General features: G+C 47.8%; 1 protein-coding gene across 1 annotated transcript in view; it reads left to right on the top strand.

The window, feature by feature from the left end:
- Nucleotides 1-11,639, top strand: part of SLC7A1 (solute carrier family 7 (cationic amino acid transporter, y+ system), member 1) — a 22,680-nt gene that overhangs the window by 6,142 nt on the left and 4,899 nt on the right. The window contains exons 3-6 of the mRNA XM_008584284.1: nucleotides 665-839; nucleotides 7,628-7,749; nucleotides 8,326-8,548; nucleotides 9,343-9,482. Of these exons, the coding sequence (XP_008582506.1) occupies nucleotides 665-839; nucleotides 7,628-7,749; nucleotides 8,326-8,548; nucleotides 9,343-9,482 (660 nt within the window). The remainder of the gene's footprint in view (nucleotides 1-664; nucleotides 840-7,627; nucleotides 7,750-8,325; nucleotides 8,549-9,342; nucleotides 9,483-11,639) is intronic.

The following is an 11,639-nucleotide window of genomic DNA, read 5'->3' as shown; positions in this document are numbered from 1 at the left end:
GTGCATCTTCATCACTTGCGTCTTGTATTTTTTATTTTTTTTTTAATGTTAGTTTGCGAGCTAGAGCGAGACTAGCTTAGACATTATTTTATATGCATAGTCCAAGGAGGAAACATACGTATTCGCGGTTCCAAAACCACAGGTAATTGTTTCTGTTAATATTACCAACATCCCAAAGTAAATCTGAATGATTTCCTCATCCGAAAAACTCTCATTCTACAAAGAATCTGAGCAAATTGTCTCCTCCTGGACTTGCTGCAGAAAGTCGCTTCCCAGTTATGGCCTTTTCTGGAGAGGGGGCAGCGTGGTACGTGGGTCGAGGAACTCCCGTCTGTGAGGGGCCTGCTGTCTGTGGGGGGCCATCGTGTCGCTCATCTCTGCAGGCCTTTGGTCCTTGGGCTGTGCCCGCAGTTCCCAAGGGGATCTGAAGGCCAACTCTGATAGCTCATGGACACCCCACAGACTTTGGTTATTTATGTCCCCGATCCTAGAAAGATAATCAGCCCTCTGTCATTCCCAGAGGCTCACAGAGGTCCTCAGAGGTTCAGTGCCACTTTGCTTCTTCTCCAGTCACCTTCTCATCCTCATCCCTGTTCCTGTCCCTGGAAGGACTTACCTGGTACGTGGTTAACACTCTCTGTTTTCTGTTTGTGTACTTTTTCAGGACTTTTAACTCTTGGTGTGAAAGAGTCTGCCATGGTCAACAAAATATTTACTTGTGTTAACGTTCTGGTCCTGGGCTTCATCATGGTGTCAGGATTTGTGAAAGGATCGATTAAAAACTGGCAGCTCACGGAGGAGGATTTCTGGAATACATCTGGCCATCTCTGCTTGAACAAGTGAGTTGTCTGTTGGCATGTGACAATTCTCCATATTTGGTATCTAACAACATATACACATGTTTGGAGATGTAACTGGCAGGACAGTTATATAATTTGAATTTATTTTGTTAATTTTTATGTTTCATTATGTTTTTTGTAGTGAAGCAGCTGAAGGTATTTTGTATATTTGGAGTTTGTGTCAAGGTTTATCACCTAGACCTGGACAGAACCTGGTATGACAAGAATGGCACTCAGGAAGACAAAGTCATCGCTCTGATTCCATACTGTGCATAGTTCAGGATCGTCGGTATTTTGTATATTTGGAGTTTGTGTCAAGGTTTATCACCTAGACCTGGACAGAACCTGGTGTGACAAGAGTGACGTTCAGGAAAACAAAGTCATCGCTCTAATTCCATACTGTGCATAGTTCAGGATCGTCGTCAAACTCTTTCCTCAGTTTCTGTTTCATGACCAACCTCCGAATTTTGTTTTCAGAAAAGATTTTCTCTGCAGTGCTGCTTTACTTTTAAATGCCTTTCTATAGTATTAATAACATAGAGGAAGAAGAAATATGTGGTGCTTTTATCAGAGGTTTTCACAATTATTAAAGTATTGAAATGTGATTACAATGATCTCTCCCACACTTGACTTGTGCTGGTTAAGCCCTGACCAGCAGTGGCCCATCACCCTGTGGCTGACTAAGGACAGCCAGAGCCAGAGGGGACGGCCGGCTTGAGCCTGTGCTTTCTCAGGCCACACAGTGAGCCCTCAGTGACAAGCTTGAATCTCAGAAACAAGGCCAAACAATTATAATGTATGTTTTTTATCTTTTTTGTCATATTTTCAGGTGAATCTTAGGATCCCTGGATGAAGAGTGGAGAATTAGATTTTGTCTGTGAATTCTATTTTCATTAAGGCTAAAAGCTAAACTTCTGTGATAGAGATACCTTCCTAGGATGCAGTGGCTTCAGAGTGACATTGCAGGTCCTGAAATGAGCAGCCAGCTCGGCCACCACGGGCAACATCCTTGTCTCCCTGGTCAGAGCTGGGTGGTGGGCACAGGCATGACCCACCCTCCCAGAAAGGGGAGAGCATGGAGAAGAGTGTGCCCAGGGCTTTAGAGGACAGGCCGGAAGACACACACCCCTTCTGCCTCATGCTGTTGGCAGACATCCACATCTAGCTGCAAGGGAGGCTGAGAAAGGCTGCCCCATGTTAGGAGTCGTAGCAGTCTCACATGCCAAGGTGGTTGAGGGCTGGGGCCGAGCCACATGCTCCAGTGTCCTGATCAGTGGGCAGGCACTGATGTGTGGCTAGTTGACAGCTAGAACACAACCAGAAAACTGACACCAGAAAAATGTTATGTGGTTAACAGTACAAATAAAAATAGCCTTTCTTTTCTAAACTCTGTTACAGAGAAATGAGGGCTTTCGGTATATCATTCCCAAGCATTCCAGAGCCATATTTTTGCCACATATATTGGTGCCTATTAATTCAGAGTAGAGTAAAACCAATTCAAAATATGCTTTGAAGTAACATAGACTTTGAAAACTTTGAGAGCTTATTTTCCTGGTTGCTATTTTCAGGTCAGGAGTGAAATATAGAGGGCACCTCTTGTCTCCTGGCTGCCGGTAGAAATTGCATTTAATTATTTTTATGAAGAGATTGTGCTAGTGACAGTATTGATCTCCACTGGCTGTCCTCACATGAGGTGCCCTGGTGATGACTACACCGGCCTCCTGGACAAAGCAGCATCTGTCGCCCTGGCCCCTTGGTTACTGGAGGGCCTTCAGTTACATCTGTCAGCCTCGTTGCGAGGGCACAGCCCCTAGACTGGTGACACTGCTGTGGGGGCTGCAGGGAGCAGCCACTGTAAGAGGACTGGAGCAGAGCTTGCGCTTTCACCTGATCGCAGTCTCTGAGCTCCTTTCTTTTTTTAGCCAACTGTAGATTTGTGTTTCTGACAACAGCCACATGGTCTTGCATGAAGTTGCTTGTCTCTGAATTAGTAGGGCATCTCCCAACCAGACCCTATGCTGTGGAAGAGCTGCGGTGTGTGTGAATCTGGCAGCTGCTTTGAGTGCTGTGGGTTTGTGATTTTGTGATGTGCTGTCTCTGGCCGGCCAGGAAGGCTGCTCGGAGCGTGTGAGTCAGTCTGTCTGTTGGTCTGGGGTTGGAGCATCGTACTCCAGACTGGCTGCTTCCTCGCTGCCTTGATGAGGGCTGCCTCTGGCTTTCGTCTCGTGCTCTGTAGATGTGGTGACAGTGTAGCATCAACACAGCGTGGAGGCCTGTCGAGGAAGTTTCGTTGGATGGTGTTGGTTAGTTAGGATGGAAACCCCAAAATAACATTGGCTTCAACAAGATAAGCGTTTAGTTCTCTTCAGCTAACATCTAGAGGTGGTCAGTCCAGTGTATCTTGTCACTGGGCCAGGAATCCAGTCCTTCCTTCTAGTGGCTTTGTCCATGGCCCATATTCCCAAGGTCACTCCAGGGCCTAAGACGGCTGATCCTGCTCCACCCAGCAGGAAGGAAAAGGAAAAACTAGAAGTCATCCTCTCTCCCTCCACCCCCAGACATTTGCCAGGAGAGTGTGTGCCATGTCTGCTTAAATCTCCTTCATCAGAACATAGTCGAATGGCTGCACCTCATAGCTGGAGACTCTGGGGACTAAGTCTTGATTCTTAGTGGGTTTGAGTCCAGCTCGAATAGTTAAGGGTTCCATTACTGTGTAGAAGCACAGGGGCTTGTGGCTTTTGGGGGCAACTAACAGTTTATTTTAGGATGGCAGGTGGAAGCTACGTTTGGAGTCCCCATAAAGTATGTTTGCTGCTAATGTGGTGGGAAGAGGGCACAATGGGAGGCGCCCCTGCCCTGGCCCGGGCCCAGCCTCCCTTACTTTGCCGGTTATTGTCTTTGGTGACTTCTAAGTGACCAGCTGAGTGAGATGAAAAAGGGCTGGTCACCCTACTGCAGGGGACAGAGCACTGAACTGGGACCCGGGTTTCACTTTGCTTTGTCACGAGGTGACCTTGGCCAGATTGTGGCCTTGGACAGTCCCCCTTTCCTTCACCTGTGAGCCACCAGATGATGAGTGGCACAGCCACCTTGTGCCTGTAGCAGGTTCATTATCGATTATATCTAAAGAGACTTTTAAAAAAATTTCTAAATGTTTTTTAAAAATGGATTGAGGCTGTCTAGAACGGCTTCTCTGGTTATTTTATACTGATATCCTGCCACTGGGATCAGGAACACCCAAACCTTTCTTAAAAGTTGAATTTAAGGTTTTGAACAGGTAGTACATTCCCATGGCTCCTATGTCGTGACATTGCAGTAGTTGACACTGAGAAATCTTGTTCCCACCCCTTTCTTCATCTCCCCTACCTCCTGTCCCCATGTATAATCATTTTTATTATTTGTGTGTGTGTTTCAGCTTCCTGCTTTTCTTTATATAAACACAAACGTGCATATATATACATACATACACACATATATATGCATTTTATGTCTCCCTTTCTCACACAAAAGGTGGCGTTCTATACACATTTTTCTGCACTTTGCATCTTTTTCGCTTATTAGCATGCCNCTTAAATCTCCTTCATCAGAACATAGTCGAATGGCTGCACCTCATAGCTGGAGACTCTGGGAGACACACAGTCTTGATCCTTAGTGGGTTTGTGTCCAGCTCGAATAGTTAAGGGTTCCATTACTGTGTAGAAGCACAGGGGCTTGTGGCTTTTGGGGGCAACTAACACTTTATTTTAGGATGGCAGGTGGAAGCTACGTTTGGAGTCCCCATAAAGTATGTTTGCTGCTAATGTGGTGGGAAGAGGGCACAATGGGAGGTGCCCCTGCGCTGGCCCGGGCCCAGCCTCCCTTACTTTGCCGGTTATTGCCTTTGGTGACTTCTAAGTGACCAGCTGAGTGAGATGAAAAAGGGCTGGTCACCCTACTGCAGGGGACAGAGCACTGAACTGGGACCTGGGTTTCACTTTGCTTTGTCACGAGGCGACCTTGGCTAGATTGTGGCCTTGGACAGTTCCCCTTTCCTTCACCTGTGAGCCACCAGATGATGAGTGGCACAGCCACCTTGTGCCTGTAGCAGGTTCATTATTGATTATATCTAAAGAGACTTTAAAAAAAATTTCTAAATGTTTTTAAAAAATGGATTGAGGCTGTCTAGAACGGCTTCTCTGGTTATTTTATACTGATATCCTGCCACTGGGATCAGGAACACCCAAACCTTTCTTAAAAGTTGAATTTAAGGTTTTGAACAGGTAGTACATTCCCATGGCTCCTATGTCGTGACATTGCAGTAGTTGACACTGAGAAATCTTGTTCCCACCCCTTTCTTCATCTCCCCTACCTCCTGTCCCCATGTATAATCATTTTTATTATTTGTGTGTGTGTGTGTCAGCTTCCTGCTTTTCTTTATATAAACACAAACGTGCATATATATACATACATACACACATATATATGCATTTTATGTCTCCCTTTCTCACACAAAAGGTGGCGTTCTATACACATTTTTCTGCACTTTGCATCTTTTTCGCTTATTAGCATGCCCTGTAGAGTTTTATATATGGGTGCCGCACCTCGCCCAGCACCTGGGTCTTCCCCGTGTCGCTGTGTAGTGATGGAGTTTGAGGACAGGCGTGGCCGTTATCACAGTCTGCTCCCAGCTCCAGCTGTGCATGCCTTTGCCTGTCACTCAGGTGACATCAGTAGCGAGGGCTGTTGGTCACTGCCCGTCACAGTCCTGAGGAGCCTGTGGGATGCCCTCCCTGCTAGTCACCCACAGCCCCTTGCTTTCCTCTCTCCCATGCTGTTTTTGTTGCTTGTGCTTGTTCTGTCTGCGTGACACAGGCACGTTCCAGTACCTCGTCCCCTTCGAGTCCCACATCGTTCTGGGGTTTAGTGATAGAGGCAGTTCCTAGCACTTTCCTTTTCCCCTGAAACAAAATTCTCAAAAACCTTTCCGCGTGCTTCTGCCTCGTGGTCACTTCAAGCAAACCCGTCAATGATGACATTCATTTATTTCTGTTTGTGGCCATTTCCATAGCTTTTGACGCTTCAGTGGGCATCTGGAGGCCTCCCCACCCATCTGTTGTCCTGGCAGTGACAGGGTACCCAGGTAGGACCCAGCCCAGGGTGTCAGCAAACACCTAGTTGTGTCAGGAGTCGGGAGGCCTGTCGGGAGACCCCACAAAAGACATGCTCACTCTCCTGGTCCCCTCCTTCGGTCTCTTCACCCCCCTCCGGAGCCACTTGGTTGTTACCTGTTTTGTTCTAAGCCTAGGCCACTGTCTAGTAGAAGTCTGCTCAGCAGGGAGTTCCACGTTCTCTGGCTGACTTGTGTGCGTGGTGGGAGCGGACGGCTGGTCCCCGGGGCCTGGGAGGCCGGGCTGCCCTGGGTGAGGAGGCCACAACTCCACGCGGTCCCCAGGCCCTGTGGCCTGCTCACTGATTCGTTCTGGCTGTTACGCTTCAAGATGACAAAATAAACTCTTGCTGGGTAATAATTTTTCCTACATCCGTCACTTACACATTTCTGGGTTTCCCTCATGCAGCGACTTCCTGAGCCACAGTGGACCCCACGTTTACACACACTTACTTCATACATGTAGTTCTAGTGTCTTGGTGGGGGTTTTGATAACTGAGAGATGTGATTATCCCCTAGGAATCAGTCAAGGCTTAATCCCCGTTAGAAAATAGTTGGGTCCAAACTGTTTCTTTTATTAGCCAGTTGATAAATCCCATTGAAGGCAAATTTCATCAATGGGCTGCTAACACAGCCTTAAGAAAGTCAGTGTTTATAGGATTGGAGTGTCCTGTGTGGCTCCTCTTCTCACACTGGGGTGGGGGCAGGAATGTCCTGTGCAGCTGGGAGGGGCTGAGGGGGGTGGCGATCACCTTCTGGGGCTCTGGACCCTGCTGCCGACTAAGGAGTGGAAGGTGGGGGAGGAGCAGGGGCCGCCCTTCTTGGACTAGAAGGAGTTGGGCTGCTTTTTAGGTGGCAGCAGAAGCCTAAGGTGACCTGGTGACGGGCAGGGGCAGCGTGCCTCATAATCAGACAACAGTGGCCGGGAAAGCCACCTGGACAGACTGCGTGGTGCACCCCCAGCAAACTGAAGGGAATGTGTGGGGGCGACAGACAGGTCCGGTCTCCGGCTGGCAGGGAGCAGGAGTTTGGAGGGCCGTGGACGGGGCCCTGACGGGGCCAGAGTGCCGTTCTGAACCTGGCCACAGTGTCTAGTCACTGTGTCAGATTTGTTGGGGCTGTTTTCTGAATATTTAGGGAGCCAGGCTTCTTTCGGACTGCTGGGGTTTGCAGTCATACCTGTGTGCTGGAGCCATGCTGTGCCGGGTCCCTGCACCAGCATTACCAGGAATGCTTTTGTTGACGAAAGCAGTTCACTTCTTTCTTAAGCTTAGCTTCTCTGGTAATGTTTGTTTTGAGACTTGGATTTACCTGCTGGTAAACACAGGACCTGGGGTGGGTTCAGCACCCCTGGCTGATGGTTGGTTTCTTCCCTGTTTCCTGGTGGAACCCCTGCCTCACAGTCCCTGCCTCTGCCTGCCGAAGTCATTAGGTAGAACATGCCTCTGCAAAGGGCAAGGTCTGTCCCCACAGAGTCAGAATGCCATGGCAGGTGACAGCCTCCCGAGGATCATGGCTAAGGCTCGCAGCCCCTGGGCCTGGCAGTGTGACAGGGTGGGAGGTGGCCATCTGGCATTGCTTCTCTTCAGGACCAGACTGTGCAGCGGGTGTTGCGATCTTTGACCGTGGCTCTTTCTTCCAGTGACACAAAAGAATGGAAACCCGGAGTTGGTGGATTCATGCCCTTCGGATTCTCCGGTGTGCTGTCGGGGGCAGCAACCTGCTTCTACGCCTTCGTGGGCTTTGACTGCATCGCCACCACAGGTAGGCCCACCAGCCAGTGCTGTTGCTCCCAGCAGACAGGTGGGACGAAGCCTCCCCGGGGCTCATTGTCCTCCTGCCTGCTGGCACCTAACAGTTGCTCATGCACGTGGTTGGATCGTGTAGATTGGCAGCTTCCTGCTCATCTCCCCCTCCCCTTATCACTTGCCCACGTGGCAGTGCCAGACAGGAAACCCCATCGTGAACACGACTCACGGCTCTGCTGTTAGAATGGGATGATGACAGCAAAGCTACGGCCTGATTTCATATCTGTGCGTCATCCGGGAGAAACGAGGCTGTTAAAAATATTGTTATCCTGGCGGGTGAATAGGCCTGGCTCCATTGAGCTTCCAGATTTTCTCTGCCAAAGGAAACAAGTCTCTTCCTTGGCTGAGCCCGTGATGTAGAGGCTGAGAACACCATGCCAGGGCTTCGGGCTGTCTGGTGTGTGGTACAGAGGCCCACCCCTCCGTTCCTGAAGCCCAGAAGCCCAGAAGCCCCAGGCCTCACTGTGGGGTAGTCAGTCATGGTGGGTGGGTGCGTCTTGCCCTCCTTGGGATGACCCCTTGCTGTTTCCAGGAGAAGAAGTCAAGAACCCCCAGAAGGCCATCCCCATGGGGATTGTGGCGTCCCTCCTGATCTGCTTCATCGCGTACTTTGGGGTGTCTGCCGCCCTCACGCTCATGATGCCATACTTCTGCCTGGACAAGGACAGCCCCCTGCCCGATGCCTTCAAGCACGTGGGGTGGGAAGGCGCCAAGTATGCGGTGGCTGTGGGCTCCCTCTGCGCTCTGTCCACCAGGTGAGAGAGGGCTTCGTGCTGCCGCACCTCCGCACCTTCCTAAGGAGGAAGCCTGTTAGCAGGCCGTGGGAAGCCAGGCACACCTGTTAGCTGCTAATATTCCTCTTTTCCCTCCAAGTAGAACCAGCACCCCAACCCTGATTGCGTGGTATTTCCCCCTTGTTGCTGTTAATTACCCCAAGATATTTTCATCACAAAGAACCTGAGACCCACTTTTCAGCACCATCTGCTTAGCAAGAGACTGGCTCTCTGTCCCCAACTTTGACCACTGGACCAGGGCCCCTCTTTGAACACCATGTGTTGGCCCTTAGTTTGGCTGTAAAGCAGGTATTACTTTGAAAAAGGGAGTAAGTGCCTTTTAATGAAAAACACTGCCTCTGGTATTTCTTGCTAGCCTGTGAATTAGGAACTGGTTGCTAAATATTGATTTGCCACAGAGCGATCCACATGAATGCGGTGATGCTTTTATTTTCTGTTTGATTCTTCTAGAAGTAATTGCAGGAACAAATACAAAACTTTCCTTCCATAAAGATTGCGACTAGATTTCATGCTAGTTTATTCTAGATGTTCCCCGTTCTTTACCTCTATTCATACAGTATGTGCTTTTTCTGGGGTTGACTTGTTAAATGCTGAGTCTCTTAGCTGTGGGTTTCACACGGTTTGGAGGAATAGCTGTTCCGGTGAGAAGATCAGGCTCCCTCTCCTCGGTGGTAAACCATGCGTGGTTGTGTGTGGTGCCTTTATTCCTGAGAAGCTGGTTTTACTCATGCATTTTGCCTTTTCCCCCCATCTAGTCTTTTAGGTTCCATGTTTCCCATGCCTCGAGTGATCTATGCCATGGCTGAAGATGGACTGCTATTTAAGTTTTTGGCCAAAATTAATGACAGGACCAAAACACCAATAATCGCCACATTAACCTCTGGTGCCATTGCTGGTAAGTACCAGAACTAATTTCACATGCCAGTATTTCAACAAGTGAGTTATTCCCTGGGAGACATCTTTGTAACACTTAGTTTTTATACTTGGCACCTGGTTCCAAGATAACAGCCCCTTTGACAAAAGGCAGAGGCCAGTTTTACAGAAGACGTGATTCTTGAAGAGTCTGAACTCTTTTATTATCCTGTCATTGGACATAGCTTAGAACGCACACCGCTTCTTCCCAGCCATCCGTCTTTCCCCCTTTCTGGACATTTCCCTGAGTAGACTTTGGCAGGCTGACATCGTGCATAAACAAGCTGAGTGAGACTTCTTGTTAGTACCTGGAGATCCAGGGTTGTGCATCCTAGCTCATGAATTCTCTGGAAAACGGATGTCCCTTATAATCAGTGCGTTATAGAATGTGCGACCTGTTCCTCAGGGAATATCGAGCGTGCTCCTGAGTTTATAAATAATGGCAGGCCCAGAGGAGATTTATCTTATCAAATCAGGTTCATCATCAAGAGGACAATTTTGTCAGATGAAGTCAGTGGACTGAAGCACCCTCTGAGCTGTGTGATGTTCCAGGGTTCCCCGATGAAGGGAAGCAGAACTGAAAGGAAGCTCATGTGCACGCTGCTGTGTGCTGTTTCTTTCATGTGCTTCCTCCTTTCCTGACCGCATTTTATAGCCTGACAGGCAGGGATTGTCCACCACACAGACATAGAGTGGAGGCCCAGAGAGGTGACGTGAGGGTGCGCACCCAGGAAGTGAGGAGATGGCTCTTGATTTCTGGTTTGTTTTTATGCCAAAGCAGACAAGTCCTGTCCAGGAAATGAGTAGAGTGGTGGCTCTTTTTGGTAAATTAGGACACATGGTACCTCTCACAATTTGTACCATAGTAACTTGTTGAATGGTACGTGACCATCTTAAATGAATGAATTACTTACTAAGCTTTATTTGTATTTATGCCCTTAGCAACATGTGCTTAATTTTGTGGATTAATATTATGTAATAACAGAAAGCTAAATTTTTTATTATTTAACATGTTTGCTGTGTAGTTCTTCACTCTTGAGAGGATTGCAGCGGTCAGCTTGAGGGGCACCATATGTCAAACTATGACCAGTGTATTTCAAGGATTAAGGAACTGGAAATAGTAAATGGTTTTTCAGTGTTTACAAGTAATTTGACCATATGAAAAACTGGCCTTAATTTCCTTCCTGTGCCAATAGAGGAAGATCAAACTATAATCTTTCAAGTGACTATGAAGCACATGCCATTCACAAAACCAAGGATTTACTCTTTCTTTTCATTTGGCAGTAGTGGTAAATAGGTAGTTGGTTTTCTAAAATCACCTCACGTGGAAGAAATGTCTCAAGTTTCTTGAGTAGGGACGTAGGCATTCGTGGCGTGCGTAGTGGGATACTGTTCAGATTATCCAGGAGGCCCTCATTGCTCTTTAATCCTATTATTTATCCTCAATTTAAATTTGTTTTAGTTGCAGTGATGTAGAGCAGCTTGAGAGATATTTGTGGAAAAATAAAGGTTTTTTGTTTATGTTTTAACTTATGTTGATTGCATATGATTTGAAAATATCCCGAAGTAGATCTAGCCAAGTTATTTTTTAAACGGGAAAGTTGATATATACACCCACATAAATACACACACACACTCTCACAAAAATTACAAAGCATCTTAAAATAAGCATGTGTGTTTAATTCTTTTTAAGGGAGTACGGCTTGGTGACGAAGCTGTGTGGGAACAACTCTTCACATTTCTCCCATGTGAAGTGATGTCACATGTGAAGAACAACTCTGTTTTCCCTGCTCACCTGTCTGGGTTAGGAGCCCCTGCGAGTTCTCCCAGAGCAACAGACTTGCCCTCCCCTACCTCTCCATCACTGTGGTCTCCTGATGCCCGTGTCTTGGGAGGATACTGTCAGGGAGGCTAGGGACTGTGCTCTGCCCTGTTCAGTGGTGTATATCTGTTCTAGTTATAGAACTCAGTGACTGGCACATTCTCAATCAGTACTGGATGGACTGATGGGTGGATAAATGGGTGTAGATGATGGGTGAATGGATGGATGGGTATGTGGATGATTGATGGATGGATGGATGATGGATGATGGACGGATGATGGATTATGGACAGATGATGGATGATGGATGGATGATGGA

This window comes from Galeopterus variegatus, unplaced genomic scaffold, assembly GCF_000696425.1.
Source record: "Galeopterus variegatus unplaced genomic scaffold, G_variegatus-3.0.2 Scaffold3204, whole genome shotgun sequence".
In the NCBI taxonomy this organism is placed as follows: Eukaryota; Metazoa; Chordata; class Mammalia; order Dermoptera; family Cynocephalidae; genus Galeopterus; species Galeopterus variegatus.
The sequence above is the reverse complement of the archived record's forward strand: the minus strand, read 5'-3'. Positions and strand labels throughout refer to the sequence as shown.